Source organism: Cheilinus undulatus, linkage group 10 (assembly GCF_018320785.1).
Source record: "Cheilinus undulatus linkage group 10, ASM1832078v1, whole genome shotgun sequence".
Classification (NCBI taxonomy): domain Eukaryota; kingdom Metazoa; phylum Chordata; class Actinopteri; order Labriformes; family Labridae; genus Cheilinus; species Cheilinus undulatus.
The window spans coordinates 33,517,864-33,531,363 of NC_054874.1; the positions used below are offsets into that span (position 1 = coordinate 33,517,864).

Sequence of the window (13,500 nt, forward strand, 5' to 3'; positions counted from 1 at the left end):
TTTTTTTAACAAATATTACTCTTTTTCAGCCAGTTATAAGGCTAGTTGTTCCTCAACAAAGCATCAATTAAGGCACGCATATTGTTGTCAAAGCTTGAAAAACATTTTCTCTCTTTCGTAGTTCCATCTCACAGCACCAATGACATCACTGTTCTTTAGCTTTGCCGTTTGGTTTGTTTACATTTATGAGTGCTGCACGTGCACAGCACTCTGAGCTCTTACAGGTGAACGTCACAGATACCATGGAGCAAATTCACAAGAGCAGGGGAAAAAAAAGTATACATCTGCTAAGGGGTCATGAGGTTTCCCAAACGTGTCTTCCTTTTTCATCCTCTATGACACATTGCACAAGATGAAACAACAGACTTGGGGCCTGAAATCCTATCACTGTTGGCTCAGGTCAATTTTGCTGAAGATGTAGACATGTAGTCTGACCCTGCCTTCATTAAATACCTGAATAATCTGACTCAAAATGATCAATACTTTTCTGGCATGTCTCAAATTTTGGTCATCTATTTTGCAGTTTAAGGAGTTCTATAAATACAATTCCATTTTGGTCTGCTGTGTTTTATACACTGTCAAATATTTATTATCATTGTGAAATGTAATGTAACTAAAATTGTGGTTTGGGGCTGATGAAATGTAAAACTGAACTTTGAAGTGTAAGGCTGACCATATTCCACTTTTTCCATCCATGCAGGTCCATTCATGTTTTCTACTTACAACTAGCACTACAACTACTTACAACTACTTTTGCTTTCTGTTTATAGCAGACAGCAAAGATGCCTTGCTGTCTGAGGTTAAAATTAAAATGTATGATTCAAGTTTGCATAATGCAAAATATAATTTCTAACGTCTGCCTTTAGAAATTAGAAATGTTATTAGGGCTGGGTGTCACCACTGATTGCCAAAATTAAATTTATTATAACTCATAAGGTGCAAGAGTTGTTTCAGTTTTTGATACCAGTATCAGAAATGCTTCAAACACTGCTGAAAATGCAGGTATTAGTATCGGCAAGTACACTTGTATATGCACCAATCCCATACATATATATTTTTTTTTAATCTTTAAATTTGGCTCTATTTAGCCATGCTATACATGGATTAGTGTTATAAACAACCAGTTCTTCTACGCTGCTTGAAAACACTGCACTCACAGGCTGCCCTTTTTAAAGCAGTGAACCAAAGTAGAACCAAACACAGGAGAGTGACATGGGTTTTTAAAAGTTCAATAACATAAATTGTAGCCTCTTACCTTTTTTTTTGTCTTGAAGCTAGCCATTGCGTTGCCCCAATGGTTCTATCCATGCCTTCGTAGCCTTTACAGAAGCATTTTTAGCCTTGAACTCTGGTGACTTTTCTGGGACTTGAAAAGTTAAATCCACACAGGTAGATCCAATACTGAAGGTCTTTTTAGCCATTTAAATAATCAGTTTTTGATCATTTATTGCCTCTAGCCTGAGGGCTTGCCCCCGTATTGTTTTCCCAGAATGCTTTGTTAGGAGCTGTTATTGGATTGCAGGCTGTCCCATCATCTTGTCATGCTGCTTCAAACTGTGCATGCCTAATCATTAGGGGTGGAAGAAAAAAATCGATACAGCATAGTATCGCGATATTTTGTCTGTGATATATCGTATTGTCTCATCCACCAAGTATTGATTTTTTTCAGATTAATTGTAAATATGAACTGAAGTCTTTGATAATGGAAAAAGTAAAATATATTGCTTGGACAATTGTTTGTCCAGTGAGGTCCGCAGAGGTGATGGTCATAGAGCAGGAGAAAGTTAGTACAACAAACATGGCAGCACCAGTGAAAGGACATTAGGAATGCAAGCAGGGCACGAATGAGATGGAAATGACACATAAGGTTTTGCAAGAAGTGCTACATGAAAAATAGATATGACAAACATGAGGGCAAGACCAATGCTAAATCAGCTAAACAGATGAAAAAATTGTATAAATCACAATATATCGCAATATATGGAATCGCAATACTTAATGTATTGCAAAATGTTTAAACTTGCAATAATATTGAATCGTTACCCAAGTATCATGATAATATTGTATCGTGGGAACACTAGTGATTTCCACCCCTACTAATCACGCACACATAATTATCTAGACAACCTAAATTGTACATGATGAAGAGAGAGAAGGACAGCCTGTGATATGGCCCTCTGTGATATTATTATTTTAATATCTAGCACTAAAACACACTGATTAGCAGGATAAACAACTTTAAGTGTCACACAGAGGCTATACAGTACGATTCTTTTTCTTAAATTCACAGTACTCAGTATCAGCTCATACCTAAAACACTGGTATCAGAATCGGTATTAGGAGAAAAATGGCAATTGAATAATGTTTGTGAAAATCAGGGTGGATGCCTATACTGATGTTTAAAACAACATTTTGGCCATGCTGATGCCGATACCGATGGTTTTTCATCAGTTGTTGTTACATGTTTATATTTGTGATTGGTTACTTTCTTATCCAGGCCAAGGACCAGAGTTAAGTTTTTTGTTGAACAACTGTATAATTTAGCCTTTTTTCACTTTAGAGGGGACAAATCAAACTAATTAAACCCACAGAAGAACTTCTTATTTCAACTTTTGTCAGAATCTCAGCCTGAAATTCATCCCTTCTTTGTTTTTTTGTTTTTTTTTCAAATCACACTCAATATTAACGATACTGTTAATAGCAATCAATCCTATATCGCATTCAAACATAAAGTGATATTATAAATTAATTTATTGCCCAGCCCATCATGATGAATCCAACACAACTTTGCAGTTAAAATGACGGGGAGATTGTAGTCTGCAGTATATGTGGCTTGTGTGTGTTTTTGTTCCAAGAGGTTTTGCATCATGTTTTAAACGTACTATTGAGACGTCCTGCTTCAGAAAGTTGATCAGACTCTTTTTGTTCAAATTTTGGCAAACAGGCTCTAATAAAGTAGCCTTTAGTAGTAGTAGTTACCTCCGCCAAGGAGGTTATGTGATCGGCAGGGTTTGTCAGTTAGTTTGTTTGTGAGTTTGTTGGTTTGTTAGCAACTTAACTCAGAAAGTTATGGACGGATTTTGATGAAATTTTCAGGAAATGTCAGAAATGGCATAAGGAAGAACTGATTAGATTTTGGGAGTGATCCAGATCACCGTCTGGATCCAGGAATTTTTTAAAGGATTCTTTACTATTGGGAGATAGGGCTAATGGTGGAGGTGTACGCTCTCCGAGTACTTTTCTAGTTTTTACTCTGTGATCAGTGTCTACCTCTTGAGTGTAAAGAGACATTTCAGGGCTCTCACCGAAACGATCACGTCAGCTGCCTGATTCATACAGTCAGCTGTGGGGTGCTTGCAGCACAGACTTGTCAGACCACTTTCAATTATTGCTCACAGCAGCATGCACTTCAGATTTGTCTATTTTCCATGTTTGACAAGCATGTCTGATTTTTTGTGGCGGATGGGATGATGAGGGTTAACAAGGCCAACATCAGCCGATGTTTCACCGATGCATTGGTGCATCACTAGTTTGAGTACATCTGTAATGTACAGTATAACAATACTGGGGCCTAACAAATGTTTATAATGTGGTAATGATGGTTATTTCTTCACTAAAATAGATACCCATAGTACATTCAGACACACCTCGTTTGTGAGGTGCTGCAATGTTTCTACTTTATCTGTCTCATCCATCAGTTATCTAGACCATAGTGGCCTGCCATAGTCTAATCTTTGCTGCCATAGTATAGTTTGCCCCTTTATTCTCGATGGTAACAGAGGAGGTTGTATCTCGTAAAAACAGGAAAGTCCTAAATAAATAAATTCCTGTTTTTACGAGATAGTATCTCATAAAAACAGGAAAATCAAAAATAGATTTAAAAAATCCAGTGTTTATGAGATAGTTATGTCGTATAAACAGGATAATTTTTTTTTTAATTTTCAAGTGAATGCAATACGCCACTGTAACAAGCAAACTAGAATGTAAGCATTATAAAAGAAAGTGTTCTTTCTGATTATTAATCAATTTTGTATTAATAAGTGAATTTCCTCTACAAGTTGTTGCATAAGTATTCTCAAGAATTTGGAAAATTCACTGTTAGACACTCAAAATTTCCTTTCCAAGGACCCCCAGACCCCTCTCTTATTTTATAGGTCTTCTGGTTACCAAGTTGCTTACCTAAAATTTCATACAGCCAAACCTTATTTTAACATGTCTTCTCTGGCAAAAGAATAATTCTGCTTTTCAATAGTTTAATTGTTTTGAATCATCTTAGCATATGTGCAGAAAGGTAGGGATGGGAACAATTAATCAATCATCGATTAATTGGTCATTGAGAATTTGGTCAATCACAGAGAATTAAGTCGATCTGATGTTGGCATTTAATAAGAGACTAAACACGTCTTACTCTGCACTGCACAACAATATCTACTGTCTTGACATTGTGAGTGGGTTTTGTTTTTGTTTGTTTGTTGTTGTTGTTTTTTTTTTTTGTTTTGTTTTGTTTTGTTTTTTATGAGGCCCGCTCTCTGTCATATAATGGTCTATTGTCTTTGGATTCCTTCTAACCTAATTTTGTGAAAAAAATGGCAGCCAACTAAGGCTATTGTTTTTTGTGGTTGTTTTGGGGTTTGAATAGTTTTTTGAGATGCTTGCATATTTTTTTGCACATCCCCACAACAGGTAATACGATAGATCATGCCTTGTTTATGTTTAAGAGCCCTAGGCTTTCGAAGGGTGGAAATAAATAAATCATTGAGAAACACACTCATTAGTTACCTGTTTTTGTTATATGGGGTAATGTTTATATATATATATAAAATCTCCCATGTATGTATGTTTTAATACATACATAACGATTAATCAATAAATTGATTGTTAACATTATAGATGCTCAAGTTGTTAGGTTTCTTCCAAACGCCCATCCCTACTAAAAGGTATAATGAATATTACCATACTGCCTATAGATAGAATAAATGCTTTAAATGTGCCAGAAATAATCAAATTTGGGCATTTGTGGCCAAAAATATGTCTTTGCTCTGAACCATTTGGTAATTTGATAAACAGTACATTAAATCAGAAAGTTCAACTGGGATCCAGTGTACCAAGATATCTCACATGCCTTCAGTTTTTGTCTGTTTGTCTGGCAGAAAAGAGTTTGAATTTTTCTCATTTCCGTTCTTACAAGTTCTACACAAAAAGTATTGAATTTGATTTTTAATATTGTGTAGGAACCTTGAAATTAAATGTTAGAACCCTCAGTATTGATAAAAAATAAATATGCATCATGCCATGGATAAAACTTTATAGAAAAGCTTAGCAGATATTGATTAAGTTCTCTCCATTACTAATTAATTAGACTTCCTCCTCTATCTGAGCATCTCTGCCATTTCTCCTGCTGTAAACTGACAAGCTGTGTGTAATGTGCAGAGGAGAGGGAGCTGTGAGAGGGAGCTGTCAAGGAAAGGAGAACAGGGAGTGAAATATACAGGTGCATCTCAAAATAATAGAATATTATGAGAAAGTTTTTTTCCTGTGAAGAAAGGAAACTTCCATATATTCCAGATTTAAAATCACATAGAGAAATATTAAATGACTTTTTTTTTGCTTTGTTTTATTCCTGATGATCATGGCTCACAAAAAAACAAAAAGCCATAATCTCAACACATAAGAATATCACAAAACTTAATTCCAATACAAGGTTTTATAATACAGAAATGTTAACCCTCTGGAAAATGATGCTCATTTATGCACTCAGTCATTGGTTGGAGCTCCTTTTACACAAATTCCTATGCCTATGCAATGTGGCATGGACATGTCTGTCTATGGCACTGCTGGGATTTTAGGCCTATGTTGCTTTGATTGCAGTCTATATTGTTAAGTCTGTGTGTCTTATCTTTTTGACAATAGGAAGAGATTCTCAAAGGTGTTCAGGTCAGGCCAGTTGACTGGCCAATCAAGTACAGTAATGCTATGGTCAGCAAACCAGTTTCTGATAGTTTTGGCTTCACTGTGGGCAGGTGCCAAGTCCTGCTGGAAAAGGAAATCAGTATCTCCATAAAGCTTCTCAGCAGATGGAAGCATGAAGAGCTCTAAAATCTCCTGGTAGAAGGTTGACAGTGTTGACCCTGGACTTGATAAAGCACGGTGGACCAACAACAGCAAATGATGTGGCACACCAAACTATCACTTACGTTGGAAACTGGAAACACTGGACTTCAAGTACCTTGGATTCTGTGCCTGTCAGATCTTCCTCCAGACCTCTGGGACCCTGGTTTCCAAATTAAATTCAAATTTTACTTTAATCTGAAAACAGGACTTTGGACCACTGAGCAATGGCCCAGTTTTTCTTCTTAGCCCAGGTCAGAAGCTTGTAACACTGTCTGTGCTTCAGGATTGGCTTGACGCTAAGAACACGACACTTGTAGCCCATTTCTTGGACCCATCTGTGTTGTGTGGCTCTTGACGCACCGACACCAGCCTCAGTTCACTCCTTGTGAAGTTTCCTTAAGGTCTTGAATCTGCTTTGTGTGACAACCCTCCGAAGGCTGAGCTCATCCCTGTTGCTCCTGAACTTTTTCTAACCACACTTTTCCTTTGAAGTCAACTTTCTATGAATATGCCTCTGAGAGCTTCTGAGAACAGCCTCTTTCAGCAATGACCTTATGTGGCTTACCCTCCTTGTGAACCGTGTCAGTGATTGTCATCTGGACAAGAGTCAAGTTAGCGGTCTTCCCCATGATTACAGTTGTGTGTACTGAGCCAGAATTTCCCTGGGAAATATTTAGGCTCAGGATTTTTTTTTACTTTTACTTCTATGTAAGCTTTAAACTGTAATTATCAAGATGAAGACAAAAAAAAAGTTTTAGTATATTTCACTTGGTGTAAGATTAATCTAGTATTTACAAAAGCACAACTTTCTGAAGTAAATTACAGAAAAACAAAATAACTTTTACATATTTTATTTTTTGAGATGCACTTGTAGTGTACTGTACAGAATATTGTAAACAGGGCTTCTACAAAACATAGTAAGGTGAGTTTGAGACAGCTCTCCTCTTGAACCCAATGCCATCATCTGTATTGTGTTTGCAAGTCAGTGTTGTCTGAAGCAGCTGCAGGTTGCAGCAGAGGTTACACACAATGTATATGGCTCATTTTGGTAATGCCTCAAATATACTAAATAAAAATGATTTAGCACAAATTTTAAACATTTAGTCAAAGTATGAAAGTTTTAAATGTGACTGCAGATCAAGTCTAAGTAGCATACAGTCATGGACAAAAGTATTGGCACCCCTGGAATTTTTCCAGAAAATCCACCATTTCTCCAAGAAATTGTTGCAAGTACAAACGTTTTTGGTATACACATGTTTATTGCCTTTCTGTGCATTGAAACAACACAAAAAAACTTAAGAAAAAAGACAAAATTGACATAATTTTATACAAAACTCAAAAAAATGGGCTGGATCTTTGGGTTATATGAATCAATATTCTAACTAGAAAGTGATTATCAATCTTGATCAGAAGATCTTTATTGTAACACAATCCTCAGTGTTACAAATGCTTTTGTTTCCATCATTTCTTGTAGAAACAAATCTTCCAAGGAGATAACTTTTGGCATCATTTAGTTGCTACAGCTTGATTTTAGTCTGTATTTTCTGTGAAAATTTTGTTGCAAGAGGTTGGTCAAAATTGAGTAAATAGGCTTGTTTAAAATACGATATGCAGTTAGGATTTTAAATATTTGGACAGAAACTCATTTTTTATCATTTCAATTCTTTACCGCCACAATGGATTTGAAAAAAGTCAATATAGGAACTTTTAAGGGGTGTAAAAGAGAAAAAAAAAAGCTGCAGGCAGTAATAATGTCCCTTGCACCCTAGCCGGGGTGTATATCCACTGCAGGGGATTTGGCAAGCCATAGTGTGCTGAACACAGCAGATTGATCATATAGATCCTCAGTGGCCCCTAATCAGATGTCAAATAATGAGCAAATCTTACTACTCTACACTGCGTTCCAAATTGTTATGCAAATTGAATTTTAGTGTCATAAACATTCAGTTTTTTTGTTTTTTAGCTAAACTCATGGATGGTATTGTGTCTCAGGGCTCTTTGGATCACTGAAATCAATCTCAGATACCTGTGGTAATTAGTTTGCAAGCCCAATTAAAGGAAAACTAATGAAGATGGACACCCCACATTATTAAGCAGACCTCAGGTTTCAAGCAATATGGGAAAGAAAAAGGATCTCTCTGCTGCTAAAAAGACTCAAATAGTGCAATGCCTTGGACAAGGTATAAAAACATTAGATATTTTACAAAAACTTAAGCATGATCATTGAACTGTGAAGAAATTTGTGACTGATTCAGAGCACAGATGGGTTCATGCAGATAAAGGCATAATGAAGAAGGTTTCTGACAGACAATTCATCAGATTAAGAGAGCAGCTGCTAAAAGGCCTTTACAAAGCAGCAAACAGTTATTTGAAGCTGCTGGTGCCTCTGGAGTCCCGTGAACCTCATGGTGTAGGATCCTCCAGAGGTTTGCAGGTATGCATAAAGCTACTATTCAGCCACCCCTAACCAATGCTGACAAGCAGAAACGGTTGGAGTGGGCCCAGAAATACATGAAGACTCATTTTCAAACAGTCTTGTTGACTGATGAGTGCCATGCAACCCTGGATGGTCCAGATGGATGGAGTAGTGGATGGTTGGTGGATGGCCACCATGTCCCAACAAGGCTGTGACATCAGCAAGGAGGTGGCGGAGTCATGTTCTGGGCCGGAATCATGAGGAGAGAGCTGGTAGACCACTTAGGGTCCCTGAAGGTGTGAAAATGACCTTGGGAAAGAATATAGAGTTTCTACCTGACCACTTTCTTCCATGGTACAAAAAGAAGAACCATGCCTTCCTTGGCAAAAAAAATTATTTTCATGCATGACAATGCATCATCTCCTGCTGCAAAGAATACCTCTGTGTCACTGGCTGCTGTGGGCATAAAAGGAGAGAGGCTCATGGTGTGGCCCCCATCCTCCCCTCAACTCAACCCTATGAGAACCTTTTGAGCATCCTCAAGCAAAAGATCCATGAGGGTGGGAGGCAGTTCACATCAAAATGGCAGCTCTGGGAGGCTATTCTGACATCTTGCAAAGAAATTTAAGCAGAAACTCTCCAAAAAATCACAAGTTCAATGGATGCAAGAATTGTCATGGTGATATCAAAGACGGGGCCCTATGTTAACATGTAACTTGGCCTGTTAAGATGTTTTGATTGAAATAGCTTTTGATTTCAGTAAATACGGCTTCTCTGTCTGTCTGTTTCTCAGTCCTTCCTTATCAATAATGGTACGTGTATTAAATGCAGTTTATTTGTACTTCTGGAGGACAGGGTAAGTCTTTAGGAAATGCAGCTCCACACCACTAAATCTCAGTGGCTCAGTGTGTGGATGGATGACTGTACAGGGAAAGCAGATCTGTAAGATGAAGACCCACTCGGATCACCTCCAACCGCTTCACGTTATTAGAATAAAACAGAAAGATAGACAGATAGATGGGTAGATAGCAGCATGGTATCAATTAGCAGCTTACAAACGCGACATGAGATATCTCCCACATTTAAGTTTCTGTCATTGTCAGGTCTTAACGAATGTGAAAGATTTTATTTTTTTTTAAATGGCTTCTTCCCCTGAGTGGGCCAGAAACAGCAGCTCTCCAGATAGATAACACACATCCCTTGTGTGTAACAGAAAGTCTGCCACGTACGCAGACAAATGTGTGCCGGGGGTTAGTCTCCCCTCATTATTATCAAATTGTTAACCAAGCTAATATCACATGATTTTAGTTGCTTACGATTTAATTTCATGGCAGCAATAAGCAAGACTGTTGGCTTGATCCCTTACATTTGAAAGGGACAATGTTTATGAATCCTGTGGTGTGTTTACCTACTGCTCCCATCAGATGGTTATAATTGCTCTCGTCATGGTAAAAATGTATTTCTAATTAAACAATTAATCCTAATCCAGACACAGGCTGTCTGATGCCATGAGAGACTTGTTTGGTTGGGGAGCAGCGCCAAAGTGCTCTGAAATTACACATAGAGAGATGGTCCAGTTCATGGCATGTGCAAGGATGTCAGTGGGATTTATAGGATACGGACACGCACAAGAAGGACTGTAGAATTCATATGAGTCCAAAAGTCTGAGTTTTATTCAGCATGGGGGAAGGACTTCGAACTCTGTGAGCTGATCGGGCTCCAGATTAGGTGCTCTGGTGAGGGATAAATCTGTGCAATGAACTCATTTTTTTTTCTTCTCCTCATTGGACTCTGTGTTGACGCACTGATCCCAGGCCAGATGAAATTACCCAGTGTCAGATCAGTTATCATATAAATGGGTTGCTTTTTACAGTCTTAAATAAAAATACTTAATGTGTACTTATGGTGAGTCATCAAGACTTTAAAATTCATCATCAGTGGACGCTTCATGTGATGACGTTGGTGCATGACGTATCTATGCTCAGGCCTGGATGTGTTGAGCAGTGCGAGTGCAGGGGCCTTGGGAGGGGGTCAAGCGGCTTTAGCACGGTACGAGTACTGAGTGCACCCTAAGATAGCGATGGCCTGTCAGCTCAAGAGTGCTACCATAGCACTATATGACAGAGGATGCTAGCCATAAATAATTTTTAAATAACTGACTACCTACTCCATATCTATTGTCACAATATATGCTGCAATTTTTGGTTCGCTGTTTAAGATTTTAGATGAGGTGTTGCTCAGTAAACAATTATCGCTTTTCAAATAAGAAAGTACTTTTGATACCGTCTTAAGTAGATTATTGAGTTTGTCAAAATATGAGTTTGCTCAGTAGCAATTTGCTTTATGATTTGGTAAATAAAATGTGCCATTTAAAGCTTTTTTTTCAGACCCCATCTGTTGGTTTTAAATGAGTTTGGGTGTTTCCATTTTAAAGTAAAAGGCATGAATAGTCTTTATAAATGTATCAAGTGTAAATTAATATATTTTTGTTTTATGTTGAAACAGCTGGCATGTTCCTACAGTATTGAAAAAAACTACTAAAAATGCCTCTGGAGTGCAGATTTGTTACTCATGTTTGATGATCTTTAAGGAATAACCAACTAACCTCTAACCTTCTCTCTGCTTGTTCCTAGGTACAACAAAATAGCTCGGGAATGGACACAAAAGTATGCAATGTAGTGTTGGGGTAGAATCATGGCCAACCACCTCAACAAAGTAAGGTTTGGGGAGCTTCAGACGTAAAGAGAAAACAAACAAAAAACATTCAAACAAATGAAGTTTAAAACAAGATCTTGTTGGTTTCCAGTGGAGTGCTTTCTTTGAGCCACGCCTCCCCTTCACCAGAGTACCTGTAAAAATTCCCTCTGCCCCACCTTCCTACATTTTCTCTCACTCTCTGTTTGACCCCCACCCCATATTCTCTTCCCCTCCTACCTCTCAAGGTTCCCTGCCCACCCGTTAGTGTACATATTGTCAACTTGCTATGGTAATTCCCAACTCCCATCTCTTTCAACTCTTCCCTCCCATAAGATGTTTACCCATTTCCTGACCTCTGTCTTCCATTAAATTTCATCACCATCCAAGCTAGGTTTTCGCTGCCCACTGGACTCCCCCTTTTTCTTACACATGACTGAACCACCCACCCACAGACTTTCATCACTAAGCATTCCTATAAGAATACATAGAATTTTGAGGGATTTTTTTCATTTCCCATTTTTTAAGAGGGTGGGGGACAAAAGATGGAGGGATTTTTACACTCTGCACTCTTTCTTGTTCAGCTGTCCTGATAATTCCCATCTGCATAGGTGACAATTCAAGTAAGCAGTTTTTGCGACGGGCACTCTGTATTTTACACATTAAATACATTAAAGAGATCCTTGTAAGCTAAATGGAATGGATAAAATCACATGGCCTTTTGGGTCTTCTGTTGGATTTCAGAAAAGGACTTAAATTTACCCCCACATCTCCTGCTTCTGAACCCACCTTTCCAACCCCACCTTGCCCAAAATGACCCCTTTGTACACACATGGACATAAGTTCAAACACAAATGTAACCCCATGTCAACCTCCACTCCAACACTACCATCAACTTTTCTTTATTTACAAAGTTAAGATTGTGGACCAGGTATTTAAGCTTTTAATTTTTCTTAGTTAAACCTGTGTTTTAAACACCCCCGCCCCTCCCCGACCATCACCTATAACTCCTTAGGTTGCATTTTTGTTTGTTTGTTTGTTTTTCTTTTTTCTTTTGTTTTTCTTTTTTTTCCTATTGTTAAATTAGAGGCTAACATCTTAAATGGCTATGGGACTGGCTTGGGCTCTGGGTGTGAGGAGAACCCACTCTTCTTGCACAAAACCTCTGTATATTGAATTACCTGAAAGGCTCATTGAGCTTTGTGTGTTGATTAAACTGTGTAATAAAATCCAATGACTCGAAGTGTTCTCATTCTAAGGTCCTTTTGTAGGGTATGCATAGGTATAAAAGAAACAGAAAACCAGGTCATATTTATGACTGAGTTTATAGAAAGTTTATAGGATATATATCTGTCAAAGGGTGCCTCCATGATTCAGTTGCTTACATTTTTGGCCTAATATCTAATAAACAAAACTTAGTGACTCTCAAACTAAATTGCTGAGAATTTTTTTTTTTTCTGTAAATGAAAAACTCAAATCTAAATACATTAGTTAAAATAGATTTTACAGTAGCATTTACAATGAAAACATAATGAATTTATTTTTCAAAACTGAAATACTAATCATTCCCAGGACAAAAGGGATATTTTTATGCATGTCAGTGCTGGAAAATAAACCAAGAGTACCTTGATACAGACAAGATGGCCGATATACATCCAATTAATACCGGAAGTCTGTACGTCTAAGGTTAGGCGTAGGCATTAAAATCCAAGTGGTTAGGTTCAGGGTAAGGCAGTGGGGAAGGTGATATATTTGAGGTCCAGCACCAAGGGTTAGGCTTAGGCGCTGGCAGCTGAGCCTAACAAAAGAAGAAACTTCCGTTTAGGACTTCCGGCATTGATTGGATGTATGGCGATGCCCATGTCGGCCATCTTGACTGCAGTTGGGTCCCTCTCAAATAAACAGCTGCCACTTGCCGAGTGTTTTTTTTTTTTTTTTTTTTTTTTTTTTTTTTTTTTGAGTAAATTTGATTGACCTGCTTGCCACAGTAGTAAATTAATGAGTGATAAGTGATTAAAAAAAATGTAATTTGGTTCCTGGTCTACAGATTTTTCTGCTATAAGCAGAATAAGACCTAGCAGACTAAGGTGAAAAACAGCAGGTGAAAAAATACCTGCCAAAAAAATAGTCGCTCAGCAAACACTTAAGCTAATTCAATTCAACCCGTTCTTCCCAACAAGTTTTTCACAAAAGTTCTAAGTTGAAACATTTCAACTGATGAAACAGACTATTACTTGACCACTATAAGCCACAATCATTTCACTCCATAACCTGCATAT

The 13,500-nt window shown here is 37.7% G+C and overlaps 1 protein-coding gene across 2 annotated transcripts in view; it reads left to right on the forward strand.

The window, feature by feature from the left end:
* The window catches only part of ube2d2 (ubiquitin-conjugating enzyme E2D 2 (UBC4/5 homolog, yeast)), a 47,182-nt gene extending 34,727 nt beyond the window's left edge, over positions 1–12,455 (forward strand). For both annotated transcript variants that reach the window (XM_041797274.1, XM_041797275.1), the window contains one exon: positions 11,161–12,455. In XM_041797274.1, the coding sequence (XP_041653208.1) occupies positions 11,161–11,206 (46 nt within the window). In that variant the 3' untranslated portion in view covers positions 11,207–12,455. The remainder of the gene's footprint in view (positions 1–11,160) is intronic.
* The last annotated feature ends 1,045 nt before the right edge of the window (positions 12,456–13,500 follow it).